We start from the raw sequence: 22,851 nt of genomic DNA on the forward strand, positions 1-22,851 counted from the left end.
GTACACCATACATCAAATACCGTGGCGCTATAGCATACAGGTATATATAAAAAGGCTAAACAACATACAACGAACATCGCCAAATGATGCATGATAATGAGGTCAATGTTATTTGAAACATTGCTGAAGTTGAAAATTTAGACCTTTCAATCATAACAATAGACAGTTATCCTATCCTATAGTTTTACGATACGGACTTGACCGCAAAACTTAACCTTCATCCATAAAATGATTCAAAGTCGAGGTCTGGTGAATCCTGTCTGACGGACATGCAGATTATAGGATCCAATATACAAAATGTAGTTATCCTATAACTCGTGATAAGTAAGTACTTCACATGACAATGGAAACTTTCATTCTACAATCAGCAAACTATTATACAAATAACATGTTCACAAATGATATGTTATTTATTTGATTTAAATATTGGTGACAAAAATCCCACTTTAAAAAGACCTATTATCAGGCGGAAAAGTATACAAACACAATGAAATATACATTACCTGTAGAAACCCGCAATCGATGGTAAACGAAATCGTGTGTATGATAATGGACTAAAATATCAACAATAAGCATAAAACAAAATGATTATAGGTTTCAAACAAAAAATATAAACAATATGTAACAGTATTTTGTGGGAACGAGATATCTATCTAATTCTTGAGGGAACAACATACCATCTTCAGGGAACGAGATATCTATCTAATTCTTGAGGGAACAACATACCATCTTCAGGGAACAACATACCATCTTCAGGGAACGACATAGTATCATTCGGGAACGAGATACCTATCTTGTGAGAACAAGATAATTGACTTGTGGAAACGACATGTCATCTTCAGGGAACAAGATAACTATCTTGTGGAAACGACATAGCATCTTGAGGGAACGACATAATATCTTAAGGGAACGACATATCATCTTGATGGAACGACATAGTATCTTGAGGGAACGACATATCATTTTGAGGAAACGACAAAGTACCTTGAGGGAACGACTTCGTATCTTGTGGGAACGATATAGCATCTTAAGGGAAAGACATAATATCTTGAGGGAACGACAAAATATATGAGGGAACAACATAGGATCATGAGGGAACGAAATATCTATCTTTTGGGAACGACATAGTATCTTTTGGGAACGACATAGTATCTTGAGGGAACGAAATAACTAACTTGTGGAAACGACATAGCATCTTGAGGGAACAAAATATCATCTTGAGGGAACGAGATAAATACCTTGTGGGAACGACATATTATCTTGAGGGAACGACATATTATCTTGAGGGAACGACATAGTATCTTGAGGGAACGACATATTATCTTGAGGGAACGACATAACACCTTCGAGGAACGACTTCGTATCTCAGTGAGGGAACGAGAGAATATCTTGAAGGAATAACAAAATATCTGAGGGAACAACATAGGATCATGAGAGAACGAGATATCTATCTTTTGTAAAAGCAGAAATTTTCGTTTATTTCGTGGATAAGATTTATACGGTGGCAGAATGCGGCCATGCGAGAATAAAAACATATGTTGTTCCCTCAAGATACTTTGTCGTTCCCTCAAGATGCTATGTCGTTCCCAAAAGACAGCTATCTCGTTCCCTCAAGATACTATGTCGTTCCCTGAATATGTTATGTTGTTCCCTCGAAATAGTTATCTTGTTCCCTGAAGATACTATGTCATTCCCTCAAGATGCTATGTCGTTACCACAAGATAGCTACCTCGTTCCCTCATGATACTATGTCGTTCCCACAAGATAGTTATCTCATTCACTAAAGATAATATGTCGTTCCCTCAAGATACTATGTCGTTCCCTCAAGATGTTATGTTGTTCCCTCGAAATAGTTATCTTGTTCCCTGAAGATACTATGTCGTTCCCATAAGATAGCTATCTCGTTCCCTCAAGATGATATGTCGTTCCCTCAAGATGATACTTTGTTCCCTCAAGATATCATATCGTTCATTCAAGATATTATGTCGTTCCCTCGAGATACTATGTTTCCCTCAAGATGATATGTCATTCCCTCCAGATGCTATGTTGTTCCCTCCAGAAAATTATCTCGTTCCCTCAACATAGCAATATCAATACAATTTTAAAACTATGTTGAGGAAACAACATAGTATCTTGAGGAAACGACATAATATCTTGAGGGAACGACATAACATCTTGAGGGAACAACATAATATCTCGAGGGAACGGCATATCACCTTGAGGATACAACATATACAATTTTAAAACTATGTTGAGGGAACGACATAGTATCTTGAGGGAACGACATAATATCTTGAGGGAACGACATATTATCTTGAGGGAACGAGATAACTATCTTGTGGGAACGACATAGTATCTTGAGGGAACGAGATAACTTTCGTGTGGGAACGACATAGTATCTTGAGGGAACAAGTAAACTATCTTGTGGGAACGACATAGTATCTTGAGGGAACGAGATAGCTTTCTTGTGGCAACGACATAGTATCTTGAGGGAACAAAATATTTTATTTTCTTTTCTGGCCACATTCTGCCACCGTAATTATGACTGAGGAAGAATATCAGATATGATTTCTGACAAACTAATCATTTAATCGGGTAAAAAATAGCCTATATGTAAATTTTCATCAACTTGTAAATACAGGTTCAAAACTGTATCGTATGCCCTTAAAAATAAAGGTCTAATAAACGTATTTACACTTTTGGTATTTAGCTGTATTTTGCCTCCGAATGACCTGATATCACCTCCGAATAACCTTTTGACGTCAAGCAACAATCACTTTTTAGTTGTGACGTCAAATATTTTGAATTATGAAGTCAAAGTTTACGGGAACCTGTGTGATGTTATGTAATGGCGGACAAATTTGCATACAAGTGTAAATACGTCTATAGAACACATAAGTCAAGCAATGATTATTTGAAGATTAGTGTATGAAGACCTCATGGAAGATTTGCTTGCTAAATCATGTCCTATTCCCTTTTAAAATGAAGTATTTACTTACTTTCTGGTTTATTTTTGTTTGAACATTTTATTAATTTTTAGTCGTATCTGATTGGTTCTATACAAGAACCTATCTGAGTAAAACTTTCTTCTAACAGATCACATTTCAAAACAAACACTTTAGTGAACATGACCACGCGGGACTAGGAATGAAAACCAGAAGATATGAATTTTGTACAAAAACTCCAATTAAGAGAGGTAGAAATAAATTTGTGAATCAAATACAGACTGACAAGATATTTATTTGCACACTAAAAAGCATCTTTTGTAGATTGTGCTTTCTTATCGTTAAAATTCGTCTCTACTGACGGTTCTACTATTCGCTTTGACAAAGAGACTGACTCAGTGACTGGTCTATCGTATCTTTATTATTAAAATCTGTTTATTTCAAAAAATTGCAAGAAAAGAAATCAATTTTATCTATAACAATCTGTATATATAAAGAAACCAATATAAATTCTGTCATCTGTAGTGGTATCCTATAGTATTCTAATATGAGGCAGGCATTACCTGTGAATGGGGACGAAGTCTGTATAATTTTTTTTAATTCAAACATCTTGATAAAAAAAAAATGGAGATACCATAACGTTTCCGATATGGGTTCTGTTGTTAGGGATTTAGTTGTGAAGTTATTTAAGTTATGACATCATATTCAATGTAAACAAAGAATGCAGGTAACGTTTTTTTTTCACATCAAACAATTATTAAAAATGATTGGGTGCTGAATTCCTTCCTATATTTCTTGTTATGTTGATAAATATACATTTTATTCAAAGTTTCATGCAAACAAGACCGGAAACCGAAGTAGATCTGAAAAAAAAGTTCACGATTTTGAGTTCATTAGTTTTCCCGAAATTTTTGATTTTTCTACCGTAATTGGGGACGAAATAATCGTCATCTTGTTGGTTTGTTCAGACTTTGTTATTGTACTTACCACACAGGAAAACTCTGCATTACTCTGCATTGATGTCACAACGCTAACAGTGTTCAAAATTAGTTCAGATAACGTTTTTTCTACTCTTCCAAATAAAAAATTATTTCTAAAGATATGTTTTCATTGTTATTCAAAAGTAGGGCTTTTGTACAAAAATGCCAATTTTCTAAATTGTAACTGTTTCAAATCTGAGTCAGGGGTACTACTTATACAAGTTAATTTTATTTACCTAAGTAAGTAAAAAAAATGTACACATATAAGTAAATTTGTAGGATACATGTACTTATTCAAGTGAATTTTATTTACTTGTATATATAGGTTAAAAAAAATGGCTAAAGTTATGTCCCTTAGACATTCAGATTTTTTTTACTTGCATAAGTAAATAAGTCTTCCTTTCTTCTTTTCTTGAATTCTTAAGATTTCTTTGCTCTAATAGAAATTTGAATTGTGTACCCTCTGCAGATGTCTTAACTAATCATTTAAGTGTAATTTCATGGACAATGAAAATCCCATTTATACAAGTAAATTTTTGAGAAACATTATTTATTTACTTATATGTGTACATTTTTTTTACTTATTCAAGTAAATAAAATTTAAATTTAACATGTATAAGAACATGTAGTACCCCTGACTGAATGTCTAAAAACATTTCAGAACTTAAGAAAATCCCACTACCGGCCTCCAGTGTTGTGTACAATCCATTGAGCCTCATCTGACACAAGGCTTCCAATACGGTCATATATGCCGGTCATTTGTATAATATCCGGTAAAAGACCGGCTGGGCAAAGCATGAAACGGTCATCTACATTTTAGTTTCAAAGGCTTTTTCGGTCATTTTAACATATAAATTCACGATCTTTTTGACCCAACATTTTGCCTTTAACAGCCATACATTTCCAGTCATAAAAGTGACATGATGATTAATTACTATCAAAACAACCCCTACTTCAATACTTTCTCATTTTAATCAAGGCTAATTAGTTGTTGGACAGCTGAAAACTACCTGTTCAGGTGACAGGTAAACTATTTTTAGTACCGGACATCATATAAATTAATCGGTCCATTCCCAATTATTTTCGTACATTTCATCAGCTTGTATCTAATTGATTTAAAATATATAATAAATACATTTATAAACATGATTTGATAAATCATTTAAAAAGGTTTTAAATGAAAAATCGTCGGCACTACGTTGTATGAACAAGAACACGTGTGCGCATGTGCACAGGTAGGAAATTCAATTTTGCATCCTACATTTCTTCAAAAATGCTAAAAGTATCATTGATACCTGCTAGGATACCTGTATCTAACGTTCATTTCAAGTATTTTGTTGAAGAAATAACTTGGAAAGAGCTTCTTCGCTCAGTAGTTCTATGTTAACGTACACGGATTTTACGTATCCGTTTATGGTCCATGTTTTACCATTGTCAAGTCAACATCCGGTTTTGAAAAATGTGACTTTAAAAACAAAAATAAAGTTCTAGACAACTTCATTTTGCACAAATAAAGAGTCTAATGCAGATTTGAGCACGTTGATGTGCACACTGTGAATGATGCAATGCCAATTTTAACAGTTTATGTCAGAACATCAAATTCATATCAAAGTAAAGTTTAATTTCGATTTTAATTTAATGTCAATCATTGGGATGGCCATCTGATTACCATAATTGCCTTTTGTGACTTTGTCCTAGGAATTAAAATTCGGATCAGATATAAAATTTCCGGCTGGCTCAGAAAAATTTTGGAAGCCCTGATCTGACATCAATCTTAGTGGCTGACAAAATAGGCTTTGGAAGCAAATTATATTTTAAAAATTCCAACATGAGAAGCGCCTTACTTATTATGTGATTTTCCTGCAAGAAAAATCATTCCAAAATGAACATGACAAAAGAAAAACTTTGGGAAAAAACGATGTTCATGCCATATTTTGTTCAGGAATACAGAGAAGGTTAAAGGTTAAAAAAACAGTGCATGTATACATACATTTTTCATAAAATATAAATTTGGTTCAATATAGAGATCAATATTCTGACCATAGGTAAATATTCATATAAAATTCAATTGAGATCAAATATCATGGCTATAAATAATGAGGTTTCCCATAGAATAAACCCCAATGTATCACAAAAAATTTCTAAGCAATATAACACACACAAATGAATTAACTGCCTTTGTCTAAAGAAATCCCCTAATTGACAATAGGCAATTTGATTGGGTATAACAATTCAAAGTGTCTCATGGCTTTGACGCCATTGGAATTTGAATGTAAACAAATGTCAGCAGCTTTAGTATGGAACAACATCATACATTCAGTGACTTGAGAAACAATTATGAGTAACCAAGCTTGACAATACATTGTAATAAAAAATCAAAGCTAAGTCTACAGAAAAAAGAAAGAAATAAATGTTCTTATGTTATCAACTTACTCCCATGGCATGATACATAATGGATTGGTCAGTATGTATTTCCAATGTTTAGGCAACATAAAAAAAAATACAACTTAATTGTGTATCTTAATTTTTTGTTTGAAGTAAATAATACACCAATCTTGAGTTGTTTTTCATGAATGAGTTTTGCATCTATTGACCCATTGTCGATCGACATAACCATTTCAATGGTATCTAAACAATTTGGTTTTTTTCTGTGATGCATATGTGATTTGTATGTTTATCAGTTTATAACAAAACTCATAACCATTGTGACCAGAAATTTATGGGAAATGCATTCATTTCCTCTAAAAACGAATGATCAACAAGCTAAGAATCTTATCAATGTTAATTATACCATGGAAGTATTATATTGACAGGAACTCCAACAAGCGGACTTCAAACGTTTATAGTGCGATGCCGCAAATTCGTTAAGTATCTGTTAATTAACTCAACATGTCAATGGATGCATGGTTTCTGATCAAATTTTTGGAACCTCGTGAATGATCGTAATTACGGAACATACCGAAATAACCGGATGTGTACTTTATTGTCAAGGAAATGACATTTACCGACCATGTGAATGACAAATATGTCAGTTTTTACGGGTATTGCTGCTTAAAAACAAATCAAAAGAAGAGGAACGAAATCCCCGCGACTGTTTTCACCAAATAAAAAAAAAGAAAAACTAAAAACCTGAAGAGTAAAAACATTTCAGTTTAAGTTGCAATCAATTTTAAAATAGTAAGATTTTTATTCATGAGAGGGCCGTTGGCTAAACACGTGTAACTGTTTTATACATGTTAGGCTTGCAAATCATAAAATTCTCATGTAAAGTAAACGGAAAAGTTTTTATCAGTAATCATTATCGCGTTTTACTGCTAACTTTGACAAATATTTTAATGAAAGAATTTCCAACAAAAATTTAATAAAAAAAGTTGGCCCGGGGGAGGGGGGGTACGGGATAAAAGAGCTCTGATAAAAAAAAATAGTCCAATGGCAAATATTTCATGCAATTATACAAGAAACAGAAACATAAATTGCTTAGCATACGGTGTAAGATGTTTCAGAACTGTTAAACTTTTAAACAGATAAACAAATTCTTATTTGGGTTCCATGATAAAAAATAAATAAAAATAAACTGCTTAGGGCCCATCATGGTGATCTCTTTAAATACATCCAGAAATATTTAAAATCATCTGTAAAAATAAATCTGTCACCTTCAAAGTAATCTCAGACTACAATGTAGGTTGAATGTTTAATTAAGATTTTGGAATTATCATATAAGGTGTAACAATTAATCTGCATGTCTCGTAACCTGATATATTGCTACATGTATGTAGAGGTCATCACATGCGTGTAATTCTTAACCTCTTTTAGTCCTTAAAACATATTTGATAAATAAGTTAATAACATTTTACGATATTTTACGATAGACAAAACCATAAGTATTTGTGTTACACTCGATAAAAGTTTCCAATCTTCAACTTAAAATTTGAGTTATCTGGCAATATCTGGCAATATCTGGCACACTACACACGCATCCCATTATTTTCTGCAAACACTCTACTTCAGAATCATGATATTTTCATAATCAGATATTTCCCGATTTCCAAGTTCCAATGATTAAAACATACTCTACAAAAATAAAAATAAGCTTGCCCTCTTTCCGAATGCAGTTAATTTTCTTATGTCATGTATGTTATTCTGTTAAATGTGGACCGATTTTTTCAATCTTTTCAGTTTTGTTCTTCATTTATTGAACGGACACAGGTGTTGTTATTCATGTGGCTATTCACAAATAACCATGGGAGTTTCTGTGTTTATTTACATTGGAAGGTAGATAAGACAATCGATATCAAATCACGTGATGAGACCATCTTCAATTAAAAGAACAGGCGAAGGTGGCATCGCAGATACCCCACAAAGGAGTTACATTTATGTATCACGTACTTGACAAACTGAGTCGGAACCTTTTATTTTCTTAAAGAAATCAGTGGGATAGGAATGTGCTAATTTTCGTTGGAGTTCCTGTCAATATAATACTTCCATGATTATACTAAGACTATCAATTATCTTTTTTACAGATTATGACATTAATCAGATCTGGAACAACCCTCAGGGGTAACACCTCAATGTAATGTCTATCCCTTTTATGAGGGGTACATTTCAAGTGATAAAAATTTTTTTTTGGTTGTAAAAAAACACCTGGTACAAAAGGGCAAATATATTATTTGAAGAAACTTCCCAAAGATTAGAACTATACATCAATCTGGTATTTTAATATACATTGTATGGTCAAATCATGTCCAAGAATATTTCTGGACTAACATTGTTCATCTTCTTTAAATATTATTAAAAAAATAAGTGCCTAAGGCCAATTAGAATTAATTGATAGATTTTCATCCCCCCCTGCCCCTCTGAAATCGTCCCGCCCCGAATTTTTTTATTTTGAAAATTTACGATTTCTGGATTTTGTTCATCTCTGTTTCCTGTAACCGTAAAATATTTTGTTTACTTCCAAACTTCCTGTATCAAATTTTGATTTTCGTGTTACTTCGAGTCATTGAAAAAGATTCTGCAGCTCTATGATAACAAAATCGTCTACTGAGAATAGAGATTGATTTTGATAAGGGTTACAAGTAATACGCTGTGTCCAAGATTGCAAATTGCAGCATGGCACAAATTTCTGTGATTTAGAAAGCCGTCGATTTTTTTATATGACTTTGTGGCAGGAATTTTGTACTATGAATTATACCCAAAGAGCAAGAACACATTCGTACAAAATCATAACTGTAAAGTCTGTATAAATAAAATGATGCAAGCACAAACTTGTTAGATTTATGACAGTATAATTGAGTTCAAAAAGTCGGCAAACATACACTTAAATTTACCCATGGCTATTTTTTTGTTGACAAACAGCAAACACCTTCTGTCCCAATACCCTCAATAGAGTCATTAAATATCTTCTCCTTTTTGGTTTATAAGTTCATGTTTTACATATTAATTATATTTGCATCTATAAGAAGAATCATAAGAGCACCAACCCTTTTGTTTTCATAAGGTTTCACTTTATTCTGAACTCGTAATTCTTAAGTTTCATATTTGTTTCATTTTATGGAGACAATAAATTGGTTGCTCAAAAAAGACACATGAATTTGGTGAAGAGAGCATTCTTCTTTTATGTTTATGCTGTTTAGGTTTCTAAAGCAGCAATTACACGTAGAACAGTGCCACTGTTCATATAACTATTATACAATGTTGTGTTATACATAAAAGTTTCTTTTTTTTATAGACTGCTGGATCCTTGAAGAAACACAGAAAATCAACATCAGCAAGACTGTTCAACAGCATTCCTCGTCGCATGTGTTATCGTCTTTGTGCATTAGTTCCTCAAGATCTCCTTGAAGAAGGGTATGTGCTCAAGTTATAAATTTGCACTATAATAAAGTATTTTAATTATAAATAATTAATGCAATGCAATGGTTCATGGTTTCAAAACGAAGTAGGTTCACAAATGGTTAAAATTTGCTCTAAGATTTTGCTTCCTTTTTTGTTGTTGCATGATATGCAATCCAAACCCTACAGTACTGACTTGATTTCTAAATCTTCCAAGGTTGATCACTCCTTTTGAGATACACACAATATAGTGCATTGAGCATAACATTTTAAACATCCTATCCATGAACATTTCTAGAAATTTATCTATGAAATATGTACTTAGATATTCAAGTTACAAAATGATGTTATACATTGTCAAGAAAATTACATAACTTTTGCAAGTGCAGGAATCTATGTTCTGTTAAAAAAAATACCCCCGCTGTTTTACCTCTGTCTGTCCTTCCTTCCGTCAGTCCGTCTGTCCCATGAATATTTTTTGTCGCATTTTTCTCAGGAACTACAATACAAGGATTTCTGAAATTTGGTTTCAGGGTTTATCTAAGTCAGCTATACCGTGTGATGCCTCTTCAGATTGATCACTTGACAACTTCCTGTTTACAGAACACTTGTATGATTTTACACATGATAGCCAAGTTGAAAATTTTCGTCACATTTTTCTCAGGAACTATAATACAAGGATTTCTGAAATTTGGTTTCAGGATTTATATAAGTCAGCTATACCGTGTGATGTGTTCCTGTTTACCGAACACTTGCATATTTTTACACTATTAATATTATCCACTTGCAGCGGGGGTATCATCAGTGAGCAGTAGCTCGCAGTTTCACTTGTTTAAGTCATCTTTAAAAATTGGAGTTATCTCTCTTTGTCCAGAATTGTTGTTGCATCATCTGCAAACAATGGTTTATACTGTACAATGCAATATTTAATTTTACTTCCACTGTATATTAAGATAAACTTTTATAACAATTTAAAAATAATATCTATGTGCATCTTACAGACTTGTTTTTCTTGGATTTACCAAATGTGGACAGTTTGTGGTATCTTATTCCTGTCAGTTACTGGTTGCTGCAGAACATTCAACGTTACCTGTCTACGTCTATAAACTACAATGGTGGAGATTTATACCCAATAGTCCATTACATATGGTAAGGCAATAGGTTAAGAAAAATAAAAATAACAATCTAATATCAAATATTAGACATCTAATTATAAACTCATCACAGATACCAGGATTAAAATTTTGTATGATAGACAAGTATTTTGTGTACAAAAGACTTGATCAGTGACGCTTGATTAAAAAATGTTAAAAAGGCCAAATAAAGAATGAAACTTAAAAGCATTGGCTGCATTAAGGACACCAATTCAAAAAGGTTTTACAAATACAGCTAATGCATTCTATTCCTGGGGTTGAAAATCTTTTATATTTCCATAAATTCAAAGTTATGCATGTAAACAACTTATTAATAATTATGACTATATCAATGACAATTCATGTCAACACTGTTACACAGAAGGCATTTTTTGGAAATCTTTTTTTATTTTAGGTCCAATGATGAGAAATCTAGATGGATTTTGAGTATATCTATGTAACTTAAAGTTTCCCAATTTTTTATTTTTAATTATTCTATTACACAATTTTTTTTCCTTCAAATTAAATACGTCTAAAATAAAATGTTAAACCCTTTCCTCCATAATGACCCTTTTGACGCCACCCCCTTTACTTCATAATGACGCCTGTTGAGTGTCTCTGTTGAAACGTCTCATCTACGAAATTTTCTTATTAGACTCAACAAAATTTGTATCTAATATAAAAAGGATATTCATGATAATCTCTGACTTGAATTTCATTGATGACATATTTGTTTTTCGCAATGTGTTAATACTTTAAAGCTAATTATTTTTTTTAATTAAAAAATCCTATGCAAATCAAGTATTAAAAAAAAAGTATCCATGAAGGAAAGGGTTAATTAATTAGATGAATTAAACCTATGTTTATCTATTTATTGTGATTCATTTCAATTCTAATATTTTCAGGTTTCTGAAGTAAGACTATTTGGAGAAGAAGATGTTACACAAGATTTATTTATCACATTTTGTCAGTGGCAAGATGATAGTTCTAAAGTACTAGTCTTGGGTCAGAGGTTAGATAAATATAGTTCTTAAGTCCTAGTCTTGGGTCAGAGGTTAGATACATATAGTTCTTAAGTCCTAGTCTTAGGTCAGAGGTTAGATAAATATAGTTCTAAAGTCCTAGTCTTGGGTCAGAGGTTAAATAAATATAAATTCCAGTGCTCAGTACTCCATTAACTGTGCTATTTTATCAAATACCATTTAGTTTGTAGACTTGATCTGTAATTTTACAGATCGTGTCCTAATTCCAATTGTGATATTAGGACCTTTTTCAGGACATCAGGATTGGGCCTTTAATTGCAGGATTTTGGGATAAGCATTTATTATGCAGGAATTCGGGATTAAAACCTATTTGGATTTAGAAGAAGTTTGATAAATATAGATTCGACCACTGTACGAGTGTGATACAATATTTATCCATACGCCTTAAAATTTAACTGTTGAGAGTGGATAAATATCGTATTACACAAGATTTGGTGCTGGAATCTGTCACTCTAATGATTTCAAACGCAGGCAAACTTATTCCTTCTTTTTGATTGATCTGCAAAAAGATGTGTTCTTCGTATGTGACGCCATCAGGCATGGTCACCTTTTTTTATGCCATCACAATAGGAAATACAGAGAAAAGCAAGAAAACTGATGTCATAATAATATTTTAGCCAATAATGAATTACACCTGGATTAATTTTTTTATACAATGGGTGCAGAAAGGGATAAATTGACAAAGAAGTAGAGAAATAGTTATTACATGTATATGCCTACAGAATCCCAATATTTGTATAATGTACCATTAAATGTTGCCCCTGAATTTTCAGTACCAGTAATTTAAACCTCATTTTGGCTACTTCATGACAATAACATTGTGTATTTCAGTTTACCAAGTGAAGATAGAGATAGTTGTTGTCAGTGTTACATGACAATTACATCATTTCCTACCTCCTTCAGGTGCTCATTTTGTCAGCTGCTTCAGACAGGTAAATTATTCTCCTTTATGCATAAAGAGGGGAGCATATTTATTGAATTATTTTGAAACAAATCATTAATGATGTTATATATTATGATGGCCAGTATTTTGTTGGTCTTGTACGTCTATCCTTTTAACGTTACGTTAATGAAATGAATGGACATACCAGACAAAACAGAATACCATTCATGATGGTAACTTTAACAAAAAATAAATACATTCCTGTTAGTTGAGTACATGAAATACCTACTCTAAACATGGAAGGTGCATTCAACTCTATCTTAAATAACAAGGATTTGTCATCATTCCTGTCAAAGGTTCATGGTTCTCTCTGGGTACTCAAGCTCCCCCAACAAACATTGAGTGACTGCCACAATATACTGTAAATTCAGAAATTAATGTGAGGTTTTTATTATTGCGAAAAATGCGACTGAGTTGTAAACGCAATAATTTTAACTTGCATTTTGAAATATTTTATATGAATTTAACAGAATTTTTCTCAAAATCGTAAAAATTAAAATCGCAATTAAGTCTCAAATGACAAAATCGCAATAATAAATGCACGCAATAATTTCTGAATTTACAGTAGCTAAAAGTGCAAGAAGTGGCATTAAAAACCAACCAACAATCAATCGGTCAATATTACTTTCATTACAGCTAAACTATTTGAAAATGAATCTTGTGCATAAAAGTTCAATTTGCTTGACTGTTAGGTGAATATTGAATTCTTTATAAGTAATTGTTAATTGTTAGGTGAATATTGAATTCTATAAGTAATTGTTAATATAGAAGCTAATGGTAAAAAAAGTTGTTGTCTTTGTTTTATCTTGTTCCTTTGACTAAAAATAAATTTTCTTTCTATTTTAGTAGATAGTGAATTGTTTATTTAATGTTAGTAAAGAATCAAACCTCTTCATTACTCTTTTTTTCTCTCCTAAGAATATATATGCTGTTATTATGGCAATCAATCAGAATGCATGCATCTGTCTGTCAAAAATAATTTCAGCTCTTTCACTTTCAAAACCTGTGAAGTTTTGTAATGAAACTTGGAAGATTATTCACTACTTCTAGAAGGTGCATAGCATAGCATACAAGAAGAAAACAAACAATAAAAATCATGGTAAAAAACTTTGCTCAACTTAGTCACCCTGTGTGCACATATAAAAAAATCATTTCAAAGCCCTTGTAGTTAAGTAATAAAATTCAGCATTCCTAGCACACTTACTGTTTATTTTTTAGATGTCAACTTATTATATACTGTTATCTAAATATACTTTTTTGTCTTCTGCAGCACCAAAAGAATTACAGACGATATCAAAGTGCCTTGCTCATAAATATGCCTTTCATACTAAATTTGAATTGACTCCACCTTACCCACCGTTTTGTCCTAGAACTCAATTAAAGATTGATGGAGTAGCAGTGGTAAATACTGGTGATTCTATTGTGGCTCTTTCTGTATGTGTAGGTGATTCTTGTAAACATTCACCCATGTGTAGAATGGACTGTTCCGTAGTGGAAAGTATGGATGATCCTGGTTCTACGGATGGTGTCATATCTGATACTATTAAATATACTGCCGTACGGAGCCCAGCCTCTCCGTCACATTTATGTAGTGAATGTAGAAAGCGACCATTTTGTAAACATGAGTATGTGTTTTCTCCCTCGCCTAAAAATTTTTCTGATGAAAGTCAGAAGGAGAATATGGAAGCATATTTGTTAAAAGAATATAGCAAACAAAAATCGCCAAAATCTCCACGTGTCATTGATTCAAATCAACGAAAGAATGGTAAACATGGATCCCAAGGCATGAGTTCACAAGAGTGGTTTGAAAGCATGGGGGATGAAAATCAATCAAATGGAGTATTGACTGCTCATTCTTCATCTGTTATTCATGAAATTCATGATGGTGGATCTAATATACATAGTATGGAGGTTGAACAGGATAGAATCTCCAAAGACAGGTGCTTAAGATCGCCAAAAGATGAAAATTCTTGTGATTCAAAAAGTAGTGTTCAAAGCAGTATTTACTTGCCTTCTAAATCTAGTCCTTTACATGTGTCAGAAAATTATGACTGCTCAGACAATCAAGTGGCACATAGTCCTCTCCGTATAACGACCAATACCCAGAATTCTCAATCACGTCAGCCATCACAACGATCGTTTTTCTCACCGTCTAACAGCACAAGTAGTAGAAGTACAACAGACAGTCTTGTGTTACAAGTTAATGATTCAAGGACAGTCACCTTTTCTGTAAGGAAATATACACAGTCTCTTGAACAAGATGATGAATCACAAGAGGTTGTTGAAGGTAGGTTACATTGGAAGATTGGCTTCCTTTACGCATAAGTTAAAAGAACAAAATTTGCATAATGATTATCTGTAGTAGATAGACAAGTAGTTACATGTACATGTTGTCTGCTCTATGGCTGGGTGGTTGTCTCTTTAAATACCCATTTCCATTCTCAAATTTATTGATAATTGTAAATTTCAGCTGAATTCATGTACATGTAGCAAGTACAACAATTTGTTAGAATTCTCCTTGTCTTTTCTAGAAAGAGGTAGTCATATGTTGAACTGGAAATAATATAATCCTGATTGAATGTTCAAATTATTTTGATTTGCATTGGTGAATTGAATAATTTCAAATATTGAAATGACTAAACATGTTCCTGATCAATTGTTCAATATAGAAAAGAAGATGTGGTATGATCGCCAATGACACAACTCTCCACAGAAGACCAAATGACACCGAAATTAACAGCTGTAGGTCACCGTACAGTCTTCAACAATGAGCAAAGCTTTAATAACCACAAAGTCAGCTATAAAGCTTATAAAAGGCCCTGAAATCACAACTGTAAAACAATTCAAACGAGAAAACTAATGGCATAATTAACTTTCAAAAAGTATGAACAAAAAACATTTCTGTCATGTACATTATGTAACACAGCAACAATGTACTTTTATATTATAAAAAAAAAGTGTATTGCCTAATATTAGTAAACAAACTTCACATGCATAGAAAATCTAAGTTAAGACAACAAATTAAAATAGGTAAATTTGAGTGCTACTGAAAGGTCACCATTTATTGGTGGACCCGAAACGATTTTTTCCGGACCGGAAACGTTTTTTTCTGGAATTGAACAAAAAGATCTAGTGTCAGGGGTGGGGGTTTGAGTTAGGGTCGGTCGGGAATCATGAAACAGACATATAATTTTTTTGGCCTCATGTCATGAACAATGAAACGTGGACAGAATATTTAAATCTTTTACTTTTTGAACTCTTTCAGATGATTTAGACTTGGCCTATCGTAGTGTCTTACCTGTTGATGTACAAGGTCCAGAGGGGAGATCACTCTTACTTTCACAGAAAAAAGATGTTAATCAGGTTAATTTGATAATTGATTGTACAAAATATAGCAATCAAAAAAATGTTTTAAAACTTATGTATTAAGTTATAAACCCATTTACTATGTACATGTAGTAGCTTACCTGCACATAACAGTATGGCCTCAAGTTGCATTTACTACAATATATATTTACCATGACATAAAAAGTCCTTTTTGGCACAACAGGGAAAGCGTAATCATACAGAAATAGTAAAAATGTTGTTAGACACAGAGGCGGACTGTAAAAATGTGATAGATATTTTCAATCACCACAAATGGAGGCTTGTTTAAGTATTGTATAAATCATACATGTGAATGTTAAATCAATTTTTTAAACACATTTTATATGAGTAAAAAGGAAATGTTGGGTATGTTTTACTGAGACATCAACTTGAACTACATAATTAATCAAAAGTCATCTAGATGGGGAGAAAACAACTGATGACTTGTATATTATACAATGTGACTGTCAACTCAAAATATTAAATCATTTTAAGTCTTAATAATAAAAATTGTTTTTAAATTAGTTTGAAACAATCAAATGCTCCACTATAAACACCAAATTCTTCTGATAACAAAAATATCATTTGTAAGATAGGACATTAGACCACTGACAAGGTTTCTTACTTATGACAATCACATAGATATTTTTATCTGGATTCTAGCTGAAGAACAATATTCATATATATTGTGTTTTGAAATTATTAGTATTTTTTTATAAATGCAGAAACATTTGAATATTGTTTGTTGAAATTTTTATCATGCTTTTTATTTTTTCCAGAAACATTTGAAGGTTGTGCAGTTAACATTTGATGTCGAGCATTATCTTGAGGAAGTGATTGGTCAAAAAGCAGAGTGGGGTCATCGTTATGTTTCATTTACGAACTATGACCTGCAAATTCTTGATGTAAGCTAAAAAAATCGCTAAAATTAATATCTAGATAATCATGCATATTCTTTGATTATTGTTTCATTTGGTAACTTTCTCATCAGCAGTTTGTAACTGCTTTAATATTTAAGGGCAAATATAAAATGTTTGATTTCTTCCTGTACATGTTCAGACAATTTTTTTTGGCAGAAATTTGCCCCAAAATGGGTCATCAGGTGCAAAAATCGTCAATTTTGCCGATTTTTCACCCCTTCTCTTGACCCAGAAGATCCAGGGTTGCTGGTTAAGGTATCCAGCTGTAGCCTGCGTGTAGAGTGGACCCTAGTGAACAAATTGACCCCAACAGTTGTTAGGTCGGAGTGAATCTGATCTTGATTCAGCAGTCTACAGAAGGTCATTTGGACCCAAAATACTGAATTTCACGATTTTTGCCGATTTTTGTCTTCGAATGGACCCAAAACCGGAAGTAGTTGTTTCCTATGCGTATTTTAATAATAATAATGATCAGTAGTTTTATGGCCGTGGGTTTTCACTATCTTTGCCAGTTTTATGCCTCTGAACTTCTTGTGTAAGATACAGATGTGAAGCCTACCCCTCCAGAAAACCAAGTTTTAGCTAATTTCAATTTTCCAAGTCCGTATTTGTGCTCAAAATGCTACTTATACATGAGAAACGTGAATATGGATAGCCTCAGGTTGATGGAACATGCATAACTTTTAAAATAAGTATCATAAAGTGGACTTCTAAAAGTATGGAACGCCATTGGAGCCAAATAACAGTTATTAGGGTCCGCCCGTCAAATGACGGTCACCGCATGGTTAGGGTTAAGTAAAAGGGTTATTGACAATTATTTAACTTATATTTGCTACTAAAGTCTTTGCTGACTAGATGTTTGCTTTTTGCATTCATTCTGAAAATGAATGACATTTTCCCTTGGAATTTATGCAAACAACCATCAAAGATTTAAATTTTGCACTTTTAATGTACACCTCTTTGGACTGTTGATTTTGGTTCTTACTTACAGGTATGTGCAGATAGAAATTTAGTTGTTGGAAAAGTCATTGTGTTATTACATGCTCGTGAAGAAGTAGACCTGCCAAAGAAAGTAAAGAGATGGTAAGGCAGATATTATTAAATTCAATACTTAGATAAAAATATAATCAAATCTAAACTTTATATATAAAAATAAGGAGATGTGGTGTGATTACCAATGAGACAACTATCCACCAAAGTTCAACCGTGCAACCTTCTTCAGTTAGAAAAAACAATATTGTATAGTGGGCTTTAAAAGGCCCTGACATAAAAAATATAAAACAATTATATTGAGAAAATAAATGTCCTAATTTATATAAAAAAAATCACAAAAAAACAAATTTAACAGACATAAACTAATGACAACCACCAAAATATTTGAAACAGTTGTGTCTGGGTTTATGTATATGTTATGTGTAAATAATAATAATAATAATAATAAACACTATATATTGGGATAAATAGCACCCATAAGATTGTTCACTGAACTATAAATTACTCAACTTGAATATTTATTAATTAAGAAATGTGAGGTATTTGCTTGCCAGATAGAAATTGAAAAAAAAAAAAAATTAAAAATAACATCATGAGGTAGAAGTAAAGGGTTGATCAATCATAGATAAATGCTACAACTTGTGTCGGAATGGATTCAACAGAGGCAACAAAAGATTTACTTTGTACACTATATCATCTGATGACAACAAAAACACTGACAAGGTTTTATGCTTGGGATAGTCCCATAAAACCAGATGTTTTTGCTATTGACAATATTTGGGTTGCTGTTATTATAGAGTGTTTCAAAGTTTGGAATTAACAAAATAAGAACTAAAAAGTTTTTAAAAATATACAGCATTTAGTTACAAGTATTCCAAAAGTTCACATACAGTTTCATGATGTATTCAGATATTTTTATTGTTTGGCTTCAGGGAATTTCAGGTGTACATTTTATTAGCAGACATTTTAGTGTCCAATACATAAATTCAAAGTTTTAAAATAATGTGATTACTTTGTAGCAAGAATTCTATCAAGATGTACCAGACCAGTTTTTGTTTTACTTGGAATTTAACAAATGGTAGGTTGTTGTAATAGTAGTATAGGCTTGATATGAGTTTAATTCCTACTTTTATAATATCTAAAAGAGCAATTCATTTTGATTATAAGTTGAGTAAAACTTTGACATTGTGAAGTGATGTGAAAGCATCCCATGTGAAAGCAGTTGTACGTGATAAATGAGAAATTTGCATAATTGAGAATGTTTTGAAATGTACAATTAATTTTTAGCATATTTATTGAATTACACCAGTGGAGCTTTATTGCAATGACTAAGGTCATAAAATGTTTAAGTACAAATATCGATTGATGAAAATTTAAGTGTCTATTCTTGAACAAATCAGCAAGTTTACTGGACATGCTATATGCACTCCTCAGAAGTCCAGGTATTACTAGAGACAAAATAGTTGATCGATCAGTATATTTTAACAGTCCACCATAAAGAATTGCAATGCGAAGAAAACACATCTTGAAAAATCTATTTTTCCATTTTGTAGGTTTTTATGACACAGTAAACATTGACAGGTTAACTGAGGTCAATGAGACAGAGATGAGAAGGTATTTATTTATAGATATATTTATTTTGAATAAGCTATTGATGTTTCTCCGGGTTTTATCATGTTTTATTTCAACTAGAAATCAATTGTTGTAGCAGTACAGAAAACCAAAGGATAAATTTCCCAATAAATTTTAAGTAAGCTTCATTACTTCAATGTTGATATTTTTTTCAGGAAAGAATGGAAGCCTGGACATAGAGAATGTGCCTTACTGAGACGTCAGATGTTTGTCCCCCAGTCCACTCATAGATATATCAATGTTCTCACTAATGAAGCTGTGTTCAAAGGTTTGTATATAAGTTGAGTTACTCGAGAATGTGCCTAAATGAAATGTCAGATTCTTGTCCTTCAGTCTACACATAGATATATATAGCAATGTTCTCACTGAAGATCTCACTAAAGAAGATGTGTTCAACTTCTAAGATATGTACAAATGTAAAGTTGATGGTGATCTAGAAATCTCAAAACAGTGTGTGGAGTAAAACATTGTAAGAATACGAGCAAGTACTGGTTTGTTTATATAGTCATAAAAATGTTTCCAGTAGGACGGAATGTATTCTATAGATTTTCAACCTTGTGAGCTAGCTTTTCAAAAAAGTTTTGATTCATTAATGTTAGTCTAGTTCTAAGCTGGTTTACTTTTATCCATTGTGACTTGGAAGGAGAGTGGTCTCATTGGCACTCACACCACATCTTCCTATATCTATATATTCATATCAAATTAACATGTATCATCTTGGAAACATATACATGTATATATAATGTTTGCTGCTAGTTTTCTAATTTAAACAGATGCACCTAATGTAAAAACATTCCATCACTGCATTTTAATGTGAAATATATATTTCAGCAAAATGTTGAATTTCAATATCTCTTAAATGAAAAATCTTCAATTATATCGCTCTCTAAATTAGAGTGTAATTATGTCTATCAGGAACACATTTCAGTTTCTCAGCAAATAAGTCATAGCTTCCTGAGGTGTATGTAGCCATTGTTTTTTTCCCTGTTTTCTCAAGAAGTGTGTATTTACTGGCATGCACATGTATAAAATTAAGCAAGTTTACAACACTGAGGCACTTCATGTTCCAATTATTTTATTAGTAGAATGCTAAAACCACAAATGTAAAACCAGCTTAACAGTTAATTTGGCATATTCTATGAAATTTGTATTGTTTTTTTTCAGATAAATTTGTAGGGTATCGGGTAATTTTATTTCAATGTAACATTATCCCTGAAATAATACACAATACAATTTAATTATTGATACATAATTTTTATGATGGATAGAAATAGTTTTCATTATTTTACATTTCAGGAAAATCATTGTCAATGATAGTCTCCCCTCAGCATTTCGTTGCTATACTAATGTGATTCTGATGGTCACAGGTGCCAAGAGAAGACGGCAGTTATCATAATGTTTTGTTACAAGACTAATTATTGAATTGACACAAGACTTTTTAAGTTGTAGACCAAGACTTTGTAATTAAGCAGTGTCATATTTTAACTCAAACATCAGTGTTCAGATTTGTCAAATAAAAGTTTTCATTTGAAAATTATTCTTCTTTTGAATTAATGCCACAACATTTAAGGGATCTCACAAACTCTGTAGTATGAAATAAAAAAAACTCATTAAGAACCATGAAGGATGACTGGGGAATAGAAATATGAACACTTAGGTTTTCTTTCTACTGACAGTAAAATCCATGATACAGTGTGGTGTCTCTTTGTATGTGCATTAAATCTGAGACCTTGTTTAAGATAAGGTCAAGCCCTCTACACATTAGGAACTCTTGTAGCAACTCTTTTAACAAAAATGGTCCACAGGGTGACTTCTTACAAGGAAATCAGCCTTTAAAATTGAAAGCTCATTTTATAACATTTATACTACAGGAGATCTATACAACTGCAAATTATTAATCGTTTCTAAATTTAGCACTGGTCATTATTATTCCATGACCAAATGGTCATATTGAAAAAAAGTGCAATCTATTATTAATTTAATTGTGTGTTCAGCAGTTTCCTTAATGGAGCTATTTCTGAAACTTAACCAAACAGATGTAGACTGACCTTGGTCAAGAGATTAAAAGTAGACCAAAAATACCTGTAAAACAGTTTTATTGAAAAAGTACAAAGTAACATATATAAGAAATAACAGACAAAAAAATATCTATAAACAACAAATTCAAATATAACTTGAATAATAAATACCCTATAGATGTATATATAAGTAACAATATTTTACATTCGTTATAAATGGACGGCAAGAAAAATATCACAAATATATGATGGATAGATTGCTGATTGTAAAGCAATTAACCATATTAAATATTACATATTACACTGTGCACATTAAATAACATATAGATACCATTCACTTGAGTATTAAAAATAAAACACACAACTATGCCGTCCCATTTACTACAGAATTGGTATTCAATATTTCACACTCTAAGGTAAAAATTCTACCAAATTCCAATTTTGCATAGATTCTACTGAAAGGTCACAGTTTTAAACATGTCCATACATTATATAAATTGGTAATGCATCATTTTGACCAAACAAAAAGTCTTGTAAAATTGTTAACAAAATTCTTATATATAAATATTTACAAAATAAATTTTATGGATTAAACTTTAGTGTCCAATTCTGTTCAAACTAATTCAGATAATATAATATATATTGAACCTTATTATTCTGATCAAGCTTTCAACATCTATGTTGAGCCCACTCTAAACAAGATTAATACAAAAATGGAAATGTAATATACAACTATACCTCACTTGTATTAATTTGAATCCATTGGATTTAATTATTCAGATGTTTAATTCTGAACAAATCAAATAAGAATATGTATCCACACGAATTCACAATTCCATGATCATTTGATTGTGAAATCATGGTCTCAAGACAATTATTTGGCATGTATTCAAAAAGTTAACATCATAAAGTAGAAACTTTCAAATTGAAGTGACACCACTTCATGGTTCACAACCTTAATCAAAACTGTTAAAGTCATAAGAAACCTCAAATCAAAAAAAATTAATACATATGTTTTTTATAACTCAATGGATAGTTTTCATTAT

General features: G+C 32.0%; 1 protein-coding gene across 2 annotated transcripts; it reads left to right on the plus strand.

Moving 5' to 3' along the window:
• The first annotated feature begins 303 nt into the window (after positions 1 to 303).
• On the plus strand, positions 304 to 21,321 carry LOC134711514 (DDB1- and CUL4-associated factor 15-like). Of its 2 annotated transcripts, none has more exons than XM_063572143.1 (13): positions 304 to 324; positions 9,654 to 9,772; positions 10,759 to 10,906; positions 11,796 to 11,902; positions 12,765 to 12,865; positions 14,147 to 15,163; positions 16,142 to 16,239; positions 17,022 to 17,147; positions 18,154 to 18,245; positions 19,175 to 19,233; positions 19,709 to 19,769; positions 19,943 to 20,055; positions 21,084 to 21,321. In XM_063572143.1, exons 2-13 carry the CDS (start codon positions 9,723 to 9,725, stop codon positions 21,137 to 21,139), a joined length of 2,028 nt encoding a protein of 675 aa, XP_063428213.1. In that variant the 5' UTR covers positions 304 to 324; positions 9,654 to 9,722; the 3' UTR covers positions 21,140 to 21,321. The 2 variants fall into 2 exon arrangements, with proteins under 2 accessions (XP_063428213.1, XP_063428212.1); XM_063572142.1 differs by lacking the exon at positions 304 to 324 and adding an exon at positions 3,079 to 3,196.
• Positions 21,322 to 22,851: the final 1,530 nt, after the last annotated feature.

Source organism: Mytilus trossulus, chromosome 3 (genome assembly GCF_036588685.1).
Source record: "Mytilus trossulus isolate FHL-02 chromosome 3, PNRI_Mtr1.1.1.hap1, whole genome shotgun sequence".
Taxonomy (NCBI): Eukaryota; Metazoa; Mollusca; class Bivalvia; order Mytilida; family Mytilidae; genus Mytilus; species Mytilus trossulus.